This window comes from Siphateles boraxobius, unplaced genomic scaffold (genome assembly GCF_051911475.1).
Source record: "Siphateles boraxobius isolate OS27281-9 unplaced genomic scaffold, OSU_SipBor_1 56, whole genome shotgun sequence".
NCBI classification, from domain to species: Eukaryota; Metazoa; Chordata; class Actinopteri; order Cypriniformes; family Leuciscidae; genus Siphateles; species Siphateles boraxobius.
In genome coordinates, this window is record NW_027509182.1 from 4,048,430 (window position 1) to 4,063,634 (window position 15,205).

Here is a 15,205-nt window from a genome sequence, read left to right on the forward strand (position 1 = left end):
ACCATCCTCTGTAATTCCTCAAAACTCGTGTCATGAGCTTCTTCCCAGCACCATTCTTCAGTCTTTTCCAAGAGGAGTCATAGAAGGGCTGTGACATTAGATAGTTGTGGGTATGTATGTGACCATGCCAAGGTGTTGCAGCTCTGTTCTGTTCTGTGGTCTATGCATGTTCCTGACAGCAGCCACCTTTTCCGGGTCTGGTTTAAGTCCATCTGCAGTCAGCAAGTGACCCATGTAGCTCACTTGTTTAGCTTTGAATGTACATTTCTGTGGATTTTGAGAGATTTTGTTTTATGTTCCTTTCTCTGATGCGCTGCATTACTTTTTACAGTTTCTTGTCATGTTCTTGCTCATTCTCTCCCCAGATCAATATGTCATTCACAATCACTTCAACGACTTCCAAGTCTTCAAATGTTTGTTTCATAATTCTGTAAAACATCTAGCACAGCTGATTCTGAATTGCAGTCTTTTGTAGGCAAATCTTCCAAAGGTACTGTTGAAAGTGCATAATTTGGAACTCTCTTTGTCCAATTTTATTTGCCAGTAACCAGACTGTGCATCGGGTGTATTCGGGTGAATACTTTAGCACCAGTAATTCTTGTCCCATCGCCTCAATTGTTGTCATTGGGTAATGCTCTCTTTCAATTGAATGTATGGCAGGCTTAGCATCTGGTTTGAGTTTGATGTGTTGCTCCCCTTCAATACAGCCTAATCCAATGAAAACATCTGTATATCGGACTTTAATGTCGTTATGTTGTGATGTAACTGCCGTAACACTTTAATGAGTCCCATCTGTATACATGTTTTAAGTCCCAATAGGGGCTACATCATCCTACATCAGGAAATTTGGCTACAAAATGTTGAAGTTACCGGAAATTCAGAACTTCTACTAGCCAATAAAAAGAAAAAAGAGAAATAAACCAGATTAACTTGGTCAAAGCTATATATATATATATATATATATAAAAAAAAATAGTTTTCATACATTCATTTCTTATTCAAATAAAATCCTGTCATCCAGCCATCTCAATGTATTTTATGTTAACCAAATGCGTTTTTATCTTCGGTGTTGCTTCAATGCAAACGAACAAGCGCAATGTTATTTGTTGCGTAGTGACGTGTGTGTTCAAGTAAGCCAGGTATGAGCAGATTCAACGCAATACGCTGTATTTAATATATCATGATGACTCACGATTTGAGTATTTGCGCTAAATCTGAGAGATTTGGCTTACACGAAGTTCCCCAGAAAAGTGAGTAAACATTGTGATTCGTGACACGACAAATTGGCTAGTGATATGACAGCGTTACCCGCCACAGTTGATTTTAACCTGCATTTGGCGGATGTTAATTTCGAACCCTGGTTACCAACCTTGCTTTTGATTTCTTCATCAGAAATCAACAGCCTTGAGCGTGTATTGATTATGGAATAATGTTGCATTCAGTACCTGTATCTATCTTGAATTTTGTTTTATTACCATTCAGTTTGATGGTTACCATCCAATAATCTCCATTTCTTGCAATCACAGCATCCACATATAATTCATTTTCTGAATCAGTCTCTTCAGACACAGTATTTATATTTTTCTGAGGTCAGGTGGACATGCATTTACTATCAAAATTATTCCTTTTCCCACATATTTTGCAATTTTCTCCGTATGCTGGATATGTACCTTTGTTGTGATCTTTTCCACAGAACTTACAGTTCTATATGATGTAACGTGACCTGCCTGGACCGTTGGCTTGTGTTCCGTGTGTTGTACGCGTTTTCTCACCGTGTGAACTTCTGCATCGGATGCAACCTGAATTTGAGACAGCTGTGTGTGGCGCGCCTCGGCAGCGCGGCACATTTAAATTTCTTTTTGCAAGTTTCTCTCAGCAGCCTGGCCCTGAGGATGTCGTTGCGAAGGCCTCAACTATTCTGTCCTTTATTAGACTGTCACATAATTGTCCGTACTCACATGACTTGGCTTTGTAGTCTAACAGGAGAAATAGGTTCCCATGTACCCTTTTTGGGAAGGAGGGTGTCCAGATCAATCCTGAGGCTCTGCTCAACCACACCAAGTCGTGTGACCGACAGGAACTTGACCTTGCTCTTCAAGATGACTCCACTCTCAACATCATCAGGCATTATCTTGATCAAGACAAGGTCCACAAGGGTCATTCACCATAGTATGGCAACTTTGGGCAGCTCTTGCCCCCCAGGGGTACAACTTACACCCCATTATCAGGTATGTTCTTACAGAGCCTGCCAGCCTCTTTAAATGTGGAAACCCATATGTTTCTATGAATTCCTCGCTCAGAGCTATGACTCACCAAAATCCGTTGCAATGTTAAATCTATGCGGTTTTTTTCCCAATTTTCCACCCGCCGGGGCGAACATCGTAAGCCTGATCGCTTATAAAAGATATAGCACACCTCTTATCAATAGTCCGCATGATTTAACGTCTCATTCATGGGTCAATGACAAACAGGTCTAATGCAGGAAACTATTGCAAAAACAAAATAGCAAAAGTTATGAGTTATGAGCCTATTTTTAACCAATAAAGAGTAGTTATACCATGTCAATGACCTTTCCATTTGATTCCTGGTGTCAGAATTAAATGAGAAAGTGGGTTTATTTGTCTTTGTATGTTGTGTGGGTCAGGAGATATGAAAATCTGCATTTTTCACCACTAGCGATGACATCACTTCAAGATGACTGCTAAACGAACCCCATGGGACATTAGTTGACCTAGGGAAATATAATTTTTTTTTAACTAGATTTACATTAGGGTCCCAAAAAACATCAGATGCCCCTTATTGCAAGATGTAAAACAAATCTCTGAAGTCCCCAAAGTGTGAATGTGAAGTTTTGCTCATTGTGTCAACTAGACTCTCCCCTGTGAAGGCCTCATCTACACGACAGCCATCGAAACTGATCCATAACAAACCCGTCTCCATACCGGCGTGACTCTGATCTTCAACCGGATGGAACTGGATAATATTCTGATTGTTCCAAACAAATCTGACTTCTGACCTATAATGCTGCCTGAATCATAATTATACATCATATTGGCCAGAGCCATTCATTGGCCAGAGGAGAACTGGTCCCCCGACGTAGCCTGGGTCCTCCCAAGGTTTTTTTTTCTCCATTCTGCCACCTGATGGAGTTTTGGTTCCTTGCCACTGTCACCTTTTTCCACCTTTGTTGCCATTGGCTTGGCTTGCTTAGTTGAGGACATTAAATGTAACGTTTCATTTAATATTCAACAATAACATTGACACTATTATACAAGAACTGAACTGAGCTGGATGATGACATCACGGTTTACTCCAGAGCGGCTAATGAACTAAAATTATAAACTTTTTTAAAAACAAAATTGAAACATCACTGAACTTACTCAAGCTGGACCGTGACGCTATTTTCTTCTGGAAACGAACTTTTTTGCATTAATTTCCTTTTATCTCTGTAAAGCTGCTTTTAAACAATCTGTAAAAAGCGTTTTATAAATAAATGTGACTTGACTTGACTGGTGTAAAAATACTCACAATTTCTACCCAATATTTTTTTTTAGAGCTTGGCATATTATTTGAAATAAAATAAAATGTAAATTCATAAAAAATGTTTTAAAAAAGTATATATTTTTAAGAGTGCTCAGCAGCTGCAAAGGGGCACTTGTGAGTTTCTGAATCATACAGTGATGGACACCTGGACCGTAGGGACTTCACGGTCACGGACAAGCACAAGTAAAGACCACAAGTCTGCAAGTCCACAACAAGCGTCCCACTTGGGAAAATTAGGTTGAGCAGAGTTCAACTTTATACAAATGAGTAGCGATGCAATGACATGTACCAATGGGAGTGAAGACAATGGTGCTCATGTGATCTCCTGATACATTTGAATACTACAGTGACTCAGTGACCCCCAGCGAGTCTAACTTGTAGTGCTGGGAGTAATATTTGATTCTCTCAGGAGATACCTACCAGTTGGGCGTGTCATTTAATTAAAATAGGTTTAAAATATTCAAAGAACTGCATTTAGGCTAATTCCAGGAGCAAGTCACTACAGATTCATATCCTGGGAAACAATAAAAATTACGCAAGATAGCATGTGTGAGAAACTTGAGGAACTTGTTTTTGCATCTATGAGAACAGATTTGACTCAGTTTCGGTAACAGTTTCCTTGTTGATTTGTTTAATTGTTTGTTTCGGGAGTTCATGAATTGCATGTTGTTTTTTGTACTGTGCGTTTACTAGTGCTGTCACATTCTTATAGTACCAATCAGCAATGTAAAAAATGTACACCTACAGCAAGTCATTGAAACCCACAGAATGAGAGAGAAAGAGAATGATATACAGAAAGCCCGACATGAATCACTTAATGTGGAATGTCATTCATCCACTTGCATGTTTGGCTACAGGTAGAAGTCTGATAAGTTCTTGTCGGCTCTTTTAGGTCACCGCCACAGGATTTGAATCTATTCATAATACTACGACAGCTTCCACGCTGGCCCACATGAATAAATGACCCACCTGAGAATGTTTTTGAAATTATGAGCCATTTAGAGCATATCATTTTGAGAGGATTTTTTAGTTCATTCTTATATTCAACTTCAGGACATAACTCATCCTATCATCTCTGCTATAAACATATAATACCTCAAATCATGTGGCTTATTTAGGAGAGGTGCACTTCCACTTTGTAAGCGATGAGATTTACCTGGAAGACTAGTCGTACACTGAACGAGGGACTCAAGCCATGTAGAGACAAGGGGACTCATTTATAAAACGTACAGATTTGAACTGAGAGTATGTGTACGCTAAAATCAATGCCAACGTTCATATAAAAACGGTCTTTGACGTGGAAAAGTGCTTAGCGCTATGTCAGGGGTCTGAGCAGGCGTACGCACTTTTCCTTGTGGCAGAGTCATAGTACTGCGTGTATTGCATTTACTGGCAAGGAGTATCATAGCTTAATATTTCAATAAACTTAATATTTGAATGGAAATTAAACAACAGTTGACAGTTTGTTTGTTTGTTTGTTTGGGGGGGGGGTTTGTTGCAAAAATTAGAATCACATCACATTCTCACTTTATCTTACTTCCATAAATTTTTGAGTCAACTTGACTAAACAAATAATGAAAAAATATGCTCACAAAGGCTTAAATTTATTCCAAAGGCATTCTGTTAAATTTAGTTCTAGAAGATTAAAAAAGGTAAAAAAATAAAGTATCAATGTTAAAATGAATCAATATAATATAATACAAAATATTTTAAATAAGTCAGATAATTTTAAGCAAGACAAATATGTAACCCTAACTAATAAAATATTAGTTTAGTTACTACTATTGTGTGAACTATTGATGTCTGGAATAACTTTTTGTGATAGTGAATTAGTTGAATATTAGTGCTGCTGTTGAATTGGTTAAGGCTCTTCTGAAGACTCTGGAGGTCCATTTACACCAACTGGACGTACACCCGGAAGACTAGACTGTATAAGACTGTATATGTATTGAGGTATAAAATAATACCTGTTTCACCAGGCGTAGCGTACACATTGAGACTTGTTACACCTAGTCAATGATAGGTGTGAACTGAAAAGTCTTGACTTGTTTCCATGGTGAATATAAAAACACTGATACAATGATATGCTTCTAATATAGACCCTAGTCAGGATTTACACCATATTGAATTTTACGCAGATGAAAACAAGGCTGTGAGGTATAAAATATGTAAAGGTCTTAGATCACATGTAATTGTAACTTTCACAACTGTTTTATGGTTTTGGTCTACTGACAGCTTTTTGGAAAGATGCCTCATTGGTTAAAGTTTATACAAGAAAAAGTAACGAGAAACTGCACCAATCCTCTGGATATATACGGAGACAGAAAACTTATTGAAAAATTTCAGCAGGGCGGAACCGTGAGAATTAACTGACGAATTACAGATAGGAACAGATCACTGTGTGGTTGTTTCACAATCAGTGTAATTTATTTTTCATTTTTTGTCTCAGCAGTCATTTTTAATACATTTGATATTTAACTATTGTAATGTTGTGAAATGTGCCAGTGTGGATGCTGGGCTAAGCTGCACCAAGTCATAGTTTAGATGGTGGAGTGCAATTGACTCCAACCTCTAGATTTGTCTCTCAAATTTGTATTTTGAAAATAAAAAACTGCGATGCAATTACATTTTTTCAAAAGCTTTAAGACATAAAACACTAAATAGTATTTTGTATTTCACATTAGAGCTGCACAATAATGGATAAATTGAGAGTCATGATTCTTTTTTTTCTCAAACAGAGATCGTGATTTTCCTATGATTCTCAACAGACAACTAAACAAAATAACATGTGATTTACAAGAGGTTCTGACAAAATGTTAATTGCTACAGTCTATTTAAAATGCTTAATTAATCTGAATGTATTCTTTTATCATCAACTTCTGGCAGCGTTTCTGAGGAATCTTTAGCCTATTGCTCATGAGCAATGGCCTCCAGTTCAGTAATATTCCTGAGTTTGTGTGCTGCAACCGCCTTCTTTACATCCCCACCAGAGATTGTCTATGGGGTTCAAGTCAGGGGACTGGGATAGCCACTGTAGAATCTTTCAGGTATTCTTTTGTAATAAAGCCTTGGTGGAATTTGAGGTATGCTTTGTCTTGTTGGAAGGTCGAATGACGCCCAAGTTTCAGCTTCCTCGCTGACGGCATGACGTTTTCTAGGATTTCCTGTTACTTCAATGAATCCATATTGCCTTTCACACGCTGCAGGTTTCCAGTGCCAGAGGATGCAAAGCAGCCCCCGAGCATCACCGAACACCACCATGCTTAACTGTAGACCGTGTCCTTTTCAACATATGATACATTCTTCTTCCTCCGGACATACCACTGATCCATAGGGCCGAAAAGTTTCACTTTTCTTGTGCTTTCGGGTCGGTAGTGGTGTACGTCTTGGAGTTCTGGCATGGAGACCTACATGCGTTTAGTACCTCCCTTACTGTGAAAGCTGAAACCTCACTGCCTGTAAGTCTTGCTGCAGGTCTTTTGCAGTCACTTGAGGGTTGGTTGATAGCTTTTTGATAGCTTTTTTAACTTTGAACTTGCGAACTAGGCCTATTCTTTCAATGATGTCTCTAGGAACATTCAGTGCCATTAATATGAATATTTGTAACACTGAAATAACAAAACAGTGTGGTTGAAAAGCCAGTTTGTAAAGCTGTTTCATATGTTTCATATTTATGACAACTGCTTTCTCTGGATCAGCAGCAGAGCCAAAGCAAATTTTAATGTTCCGGTATGATTTTGTCAAAGAGTTAATAGACAAAGGCGAATCATATTCATCAGGGCCCGACTGAGCAACAATGGTGTGAGGACCCTCTCGGACAGGCTCTGTTTATTTAGGAATGAGATTGCGTGGGTGTTCGAATCGCGATCTTTAAACGATTAACCGTGCAGCTCTACATGTATCTGAAATACTTCCCATCTCTGCCCATAACAACATAGAAACAACGCAGCAATGTATTAAAACCAACTCAGAACATCTTAGCAATTGCATAGCAATGAATGACAACCTCCTAGCAACCACATATCAACACTCAACACTCTGCATAACACAACATTCACATCACAGCACACATGATAAAAACAACCCCTGCATATCAACCCCCTGGCAGCCACCCATAACATTCTAGCAAAAACACAGCAACGTGTTAAAACAATTCAGAACACCTTACCAACTGCATAGCAACCACCAAGAACCCCTTTGCAACACACTAAAAAAACACTTGCACTAAAAAAACGTAACTGTATAGCAACTCTCTGGCAACATCTCAGCAACTTAAAAAAAAAAATTTGTTTTCAGGCCATGTTGTTAGCTGCACTAGGTGGCTAAAATACACGCGCAAACACAGTCATCGAGAATGCTTTTGATCGTTTCTTTTGTTTGGGTCGGCATAACCACTCTAGCCCTTTTGTTGCTGATGTTTGCGTGTGCTGTTAGTAGGGCTACCCTTGATTGAAGTAGTCTGAAGTGCCTCTTGAACTCTTTTTCAAGCCCCTTTAACCTCTGAAAACAGAGCATGGTCACACAGAGGCTTGTTTATTATTCTTTTAAGGTCAATCATCACATTAGATAAAAATATGGGTGGGATGGTTTTTATGTAACATTGAGCTGGTTCAGTCCAGTTGGACCTGTCATCCCCTCAAAAATGCATTTCAGATAAACCTTAAAACTTCCAGCTGTGAAATTTTTAGCTCGCTAGTCAACAACGTCCACATTCTCGGGCTTGAAAAAAAAAGTGCTGGAACCAGTATGTGTGCATTGATATTGTGTTCTGTCATTGAACGCCCTATGACGACATTCCATGAGGGCAATCTAGGGTTTTAAAGCACAACCTGGTCAAAAAACTACAAGAATTTGCACTGTGATCAAACAGGAAATCATGGCTAAAGAGAAACTATAGACAAAATGTATTCATTGAAGATATGCGAGTGTTTGTAGTTGACAATACATTTTTGTTTTTCATATAGTATGAAAAACAAAACATCAAAACATATAGTATGCCCGTAAAATTTTTGACACTTCAGAGGGATTTAGAGAAATATCTTACAGCCATTGCATTAGATATCACATCAAACCAAGTAGCATTTGCAACCGAACGACATTGGACCTTCTCACAGAACTAACATCAAAGCCATTTTTCACAATGTTTTTTTTTTCAACAGCTGTGTCAGTGATTTCACACAGGTGTCCTAGCAGAGTAACCACAGGTGTAGTTTATCTCATTAACTATGAACATGATCCACTGATTTTTGACACCCACAGGGTAACTTACATTGATTTTGTGTTCATTTTTAACAGAATGTCTATTTTGAAACCTAACAAATTTATTTTTGTGAACAAAGCTTCATAAAATAAATACCATTTGATTTGAAATTTTGTTATCTAATGCAATGACACTGAGATATTTTATACATGACTATGACAGAGTTGTCAAAAAGGACTTTGGTACCAAGTCGGTACTGAAATTTAAAAAAGTGATGCTTTGAGCGCTGTTGAGCGGAATCGTTCTTTTACTATTCCGGAATGCTCAACAGCGCTCAAAGAATCATCATTGTAAAATTTCAGTAGCCTACCGACTTGGCATTGGTAATAAAAATAAAAATATTTCTCATAAAACAAAGGAAAAATAATTTTAAAAAGCACAACAGCATGCACAATGCACCAAAAGCCAATGAACCTCAAAGAAAATATCTTCAAAAATATTTATCCAGAGGTCATTAGGTCAGTGCCAAACATTTCAATATCACACCATCATCAGTGTCTTAGTAGAAATTGCACACCTGATTGTATTTATAAATTAGTTTACCATAATTTAACATTTTTCAAACAATTACATATTGTATACTTTATCTACAACCTCAAATCAGAAAAAGCTGGGACATTTTGTAAAATACAATAAAATCAAGAATCTGTGATTTGTTCATTCTATTTAACCTTTTATTAGCTGACAAAAGTACAAAGAAACAGTTTCCAATGTTTTCACTGACCAACATAATTCTATTTTGTAAATATGAACAAATTTTTATTTTGATGGCTGCAACACACCCCAAAAAAGATGGGACAGAGACATGTTTACCACTGTGTCACATCACCTTTCCTTTTAATTACACTTTTTAATCATTTGGGAGTTGAGGATACTAATTGTTGGAGTTTTGCTAGTGGAATATTTGCCCAATCTTGTCTGATACAAGAAAGCCACTCAACAGTCTGTGGTCATCGTTGCCTGATTCTCCTTTTCATGATGGGTCATACATTTTCCATAAGACACAAATCTTGACTGCAGTAAACAGGCAGGCCCATCCCTTCTATGGTGCAGAGTGTCTAGAAACCACTCAGTCTTAGCATGTGCAGAATGAGGCCTGGCATTGTCTTGTTTCCCAGGACAGATGTCATCTTGATGGCAGTTTATGTCTCTGTACAATCCAAAAACATGCCTCCATGTCAATGGTACCTTCACAATAATGCAAGTTACCCATACCGTTTGCAATGATGCACCTCAATACCAGCACAGATGTTTGCTTTTGCACCTGTCGCTGGTGAAAGTCTGGTTGGTCACTTTCGTCTTTGGGACTGAGAACTCGATGTCCATTTTCTCCCAAAAACGAGCTGAAACATGGACTCATCTGACCACAGCACACATGTCCACTGTCTTCTAGACAATCTGAGATGAGCTCAGGCCCAGAGAACTCGCCGGCATCTCCACACAGAACTGATGTAAAGCTTTCTCCTTGCGTAACAGAGATTCAAGTGGTATTTCTGAATGCAGAGTCAGACTGTGTTCAGTGAAAACGTTTTTTCAAATTACTCCTGAGCGCATGTGTCTATATTTAACGGATTAGCATGATGGTATCTTGTGCAATGCCATCTGAGGGCTCAAAGGTCACACACATTCAACAGAGGTCTACTGCCTGGCCCAACACAGACTGAGATTTCTCTGGATTCCCTGAATCTTGTGACAATATTATGTTTGGAAGATGATGAAAGGCATAAATGCTTTGCAATCTTGCATTGAGAAATGTGATTTTTAATTGTTTGACAATTCTCTCAAGATATTTGGCACAAAGTGATGAGCCATGACCCATCTTTGCTTGAAAAGACTGAGAAGCACTTTTACACCCAAACATGATACCCTCAACTATTACCAATTCACCTGTTCATTGTGGACTGTTTTAAAAGAGTTGGATAATCTAATTTGGATAATCTTTTCACTTTTATTTGGTCTCTGTCCCAACTTTTTTGGGGTGTGTTGCAGCCATCAAAATCAAAATTTGTTCATATTTACAAAATACAATTATGTTGGTCAGTGAAAACATTGGAAAACGTTTCTTTGTACTTTTGTCAGCTAATAAAAGGTTAAATAGAATGAACAAATCACAGATTCTTGATTTTATTTCATTTTACAAAATGTCCCACCTTTTTCTGATTTGGGGTTGTAATAATATACAATCCTGGGCAAAAAAAGAAAAGAAAGAAGGGCCAAGACAAAAATGGCACAATATTTAGTGGTCTTAATTATTTTAATCACAGATCAGGAAATTAGAACGAATTTCACAAATACTGTAGATAAAGTAACAGCACAGAATAGCCTAGTGTTGCAGCACAGAAGAGTTAGTGTTGCCTCAATGTTAATGGCTTCAAACAGTTCATTTAAGTTTAATGTGAGACCAAATATACACTATAGGGTTGAAATCTGGACTCTGACCAGGCCAAAACATGAGCCTGATAGACTTGTTCTCAAGCCACTTCTTGGTTATCTTTGCAGTTTTATATATTTTGAGCATACCTGAAAGTGCATAAATCCGTGTTTCTTAAAATTGTTAGTTCACCCAAAAGTTCTGTCATAAATGTTGTTTCAAACCCATAAGAGTTTTGTTCATCTTTAAACCCCCAAAATATCTGTCCCTCCATTGAAAGTCTATGCATCCACAAATGTGATGCTTGAACAAGGTCATTAACACATTACAAACAAAATTCTTTTGAACCGAGTGGTTTAATCCAAGTCTTCTGCAGAGGCACAGTCACTTTATATAATAAACAGATTTAGTTTAGACTTTAATTCACATATAAACACTGATCAACGCCCACACATAGAAACACATTAAATATGATAAACAGAAGCTCAACTGGTTTAACGAACTTATAGTTCAGGTTGCAACTTTTAATGGAGGGAAAGAAATCTCCCAGGTTTCAATAAAAATATTTTCATTAGTGTTTCTAAGATGAACGAAAGTTTAAAACAACATATGTTGGTAAATTATGACAATTTTCATTTTTTTCATACAAACATGAGACTCTAATGATGAGTTTAAATGAGCTCATAGAAACGGCAATATAATTTCAAAAGAATTAAAACTTCAATTGTAGATGAAGCAGATCATGTCACGTAGGACACTATCCAAATGTTTTCACAACTTTTGAGGCATTACAGAGAGCTAAAAAAAATCTGGATGACGTAAAGCTAACATTTTTAGTAACATCTTTCAACTACAACCAAACCCAAAACAGACTTTTCATTCTCTCTCATTTGCTGCATTATTCCATGAAGCACCCTCTATAAATCCAGTTGTTCATGTAGCAGTACTTAAAATGTCAATTCTGTTAATATTTAACAGAGTTAAAACAAGGTTGTGGACAAGAGGTGTACTCTGGTGCCTAGCAATGTAATGTTTGCAGAAAGGATAACCAACCATCTTACACAACAACAGCATAGGCCTATAGCCTAGACTTATTAGAATATTAGCTTCAGGACAAATAGTTTTCATTACATGAAAAGTATAGGCTATTTCATTTGATCGTTTCTTAAAACATACTGACTAACTTTGATAATAGTGAATTCAATATTAACATTCCTGAACTGACTTTCAATAGCCTCCTCCCCCATCAAACACACACACACACACACACACACACACACACACACCTGGCGGTTTCAGCTGAGCTTTAACACCCACGGGTGGGGTTACATATGCACACTGCCATGTTTAAAGAAGACTCACGGTCAGCTGGATAGCCTCCTCCTCCTTTTCTCTCCAACCTGGTGGTTCAGGTTTGTCTCACCTTATTTCGGAAGCACAGCAGATCAGAAGTCAGCAGGAACAGCGTGAGCTGTGCAAACTGATTCCCGCCAAACAAATCCCCCCTCAGGCCTCTGCCGGTAAGCAGTTTATCCGTATTTCTGTATCAGTCGTCACGAGCACAAGAAAAGTTCATTGTGATTTGTTTTTTTACAAGTAAGAGAGAAGTTTTTGAATCTAGGAATGATTTGGTGAAAAATAAATAGCCAAAAGAGTCTTGTGATGTCTAAACCAAACATAGAGCTTATAATATAATTTTAAAACTAAGCAATAAAAAATTACAATAACAACTGAGCGTATAACGTATGTTACAAAGCTTTTTTAACAAACCTATCACAGTCACAATCGTGTTGTTTTCCGAGTATCAGCACGGCAGTTTTAAACCAACAGCACGACTGCAAATATGATATAATTTTATACAACAGTTTAATTAACTATAAGTTGAAGTCAACAACTTATATTTCAGTCACAATTTTGCCAGTAGCTTAACATTTTCCGAAATCCCAAATCCGCGCGATCAACCGTTGTCTAAAGTCAGAGCAAAACACAGAGCTGGCGTAACGTTAGTGATGGAATCAATGTGTTTGAATTAATCGGTTGAGTGAATAATTCAATGTCTCATTCTGAAAAGCTGTTCAGAATAACATAATACCATAGTACTAATCCTCTTAATCATCTTTTCGTTCATCTTTGGAACACAGATGTTTTTAATAAAGTCTGAGGAATTTCTGTCCATCCGTTGACTGCTAATGCAAGTTTGACTCTTCAAAAAGTCCATAAAGAGATTGTAAAACTTATACATATGAATTGAGCGGTTTAGTCCAAATTTTCTTAAGAGACTTGATCGCTTTATGATGAATGGTTTGAATTTAGGCTTTTATTCACATATAAACATTAATCAACGTCAACGCACATCAGATCTGGTAAACGGAAGCTCAAGTTGTGTTGGCCGTTAATATAGTTAGTGGAAATAGGTCTTGTTGTATAATGTGTGTTTTAAAATGTCTTGTTAGGCAGTCTCCTGTTTGCAATGTACAAGCCTTGATTATTCATTTTTGCCCTTCTTCTCCAGCCTGACACCATGAATATCTCACTTGAGAACCCCTATGGTGATGTCACCATCCCTCGTGCCAAGTTGCGGGATCAGGGTGACTCCAGCACCATCATCATGAACCCAATGGCCTTAGAGAGCACCTATAACAACCGTAACTCTGCCTCAAACCCCTACAGCAGCTTCAAAACTCCAGGGGAGATCAACACCTCAGGTGTTCCGGTTTACGGAGAGGCCAGGAACGGCAGCCAGAACCCCCCTCCTTACAACAATCAGCCAGGATACACAGTGAAGGAGAGCGACGAGCAGGTGGGACGCTGCTATGCCTGTTGCTGCCGCTGCCGGAGGAGGAAGTAAGACCAGATGATGTACCCTGTGGGTTAACAGTTTGGAACCATCATTCAGCCTCCCAAATTTTGAAAGCTAAATGCCATATAGTTCTAAAATGACTGGATTTTAGGGCGTCTTAGCTATTACATAACCCTGGAGATCATACTATGGTTTGGACAAAACAAGAGCTGACCTTCTGTGACTGCACCGAAACCTGTTATATTAAATATTTACTTTTGGATTACTATGTCAAACAGTGCTTTGTTTAATTGGCACAGTTAAGTTTGGCTGGATTACTCTTTTTGGACCACTTTGAAGTAGCCTTACCTATGTGTGCCTCGTACAATGGCATGCTGAGATACTCCCCTTCATTCTTGCGTCACCCAATTGTTCTCGTACACTTTCTGAAAGTCTTACGTTTTTTTTTGAATAATTTTGTTGTTAATGGAGTGTTTCTTTAAATTATGACACTGAACTGGTGTACACAGAAGGTTAGGCTCTCTTCACAATATGTCCTGGTGGGCTTCTCCAAGTTTTCATTTGGTTTTTGAACCACACCCTGACGTGCCGTCAGACACAGGTCAGTGAAACTTGAGGAAGAACTCTCGTTCTTTTTCTAAAGAATATACAAAAGGACACTGTCATCTCTTCCTGCACAAGGAGTGTTGTGGCATCCAGGTTTCTATTGAACAAGCTTTTCTGGTTGCTGTAGACACTGCTGACGCATCGTGTCTATTGGTAAAGCTGCCAAAGAGACTGTTGAGTGTTAGATAAAATATTTATAGTACTGATATTATTTTATCGTAAGCAATATTATAGTTACATTTAATACAATGGGGCATGGACAGTTTTTTTTGGCCATAAGACTGTGAGCCTGAGTACTAAAATATGCCAACCAAATGTTTTGGATGTCTGTATTATATGTTAGGCACGATGATCAATATATTTTTTGATACATAAAATCACTTTTGTCTCCATAAACAATTGTCTTTTTACTTAAGAAACTACTCGCTGCTTCTAACCTGATGACTCAGTCAGTCTTTGTGATGACAAATACTTTCTAGCTGAGCAAAGGCAGTATATACGCGGCTGAACCGGTTTGGGATGCAGTGGCCTTAGAGCAAGTTCCTGGAACAACAGATGTATAGTCATGTGGAGTCTAGAACAGCCGGTTTACAGGTGTAAAAGATTTAAGATTTAAAGATACTTT

The 15,205-nt window shown here is 38.0% G+C and overlaps 1 protein-coding gene across 1 annotated transcript; it reads left to right on the forward strand.

The window, feature by feature from the left end:
• The first annotated feature begins 12,505 nt into the window (after positions 1–12,505).
• On the forward strand, positions 12,506–14,976 carry LOC143714964 (uncharacterized). The gene is made up of 2 exons (XM_077206504.1): positions 12,506–12,694; positions 13,687–14,976. The coding sequence occupies exon 2, from the start codon at positions 13,696–13,698 to the stop codon at positions 14,020–14,022; it is 327 nt and encodes a 108-aa protein (XP_077062619.1). The 5' UTR covers positions 12,506–12,694; positions 13,687–13,695; the 3' UTR covers positions 14,023–14,976.
• The last annotated feature ends 229 nt before the right edge of the window (positions 14,977–15,205 follow it).

Excerpts from the sequence above, each read along its gene's own strand:
- LOC143714964 (XM_077206504.1), top strand. The coding sequence starts at position 13,696 with ATGAATATCTCACTTGAGAACCCCTATGGTGATGTCACCATCCCTCGT.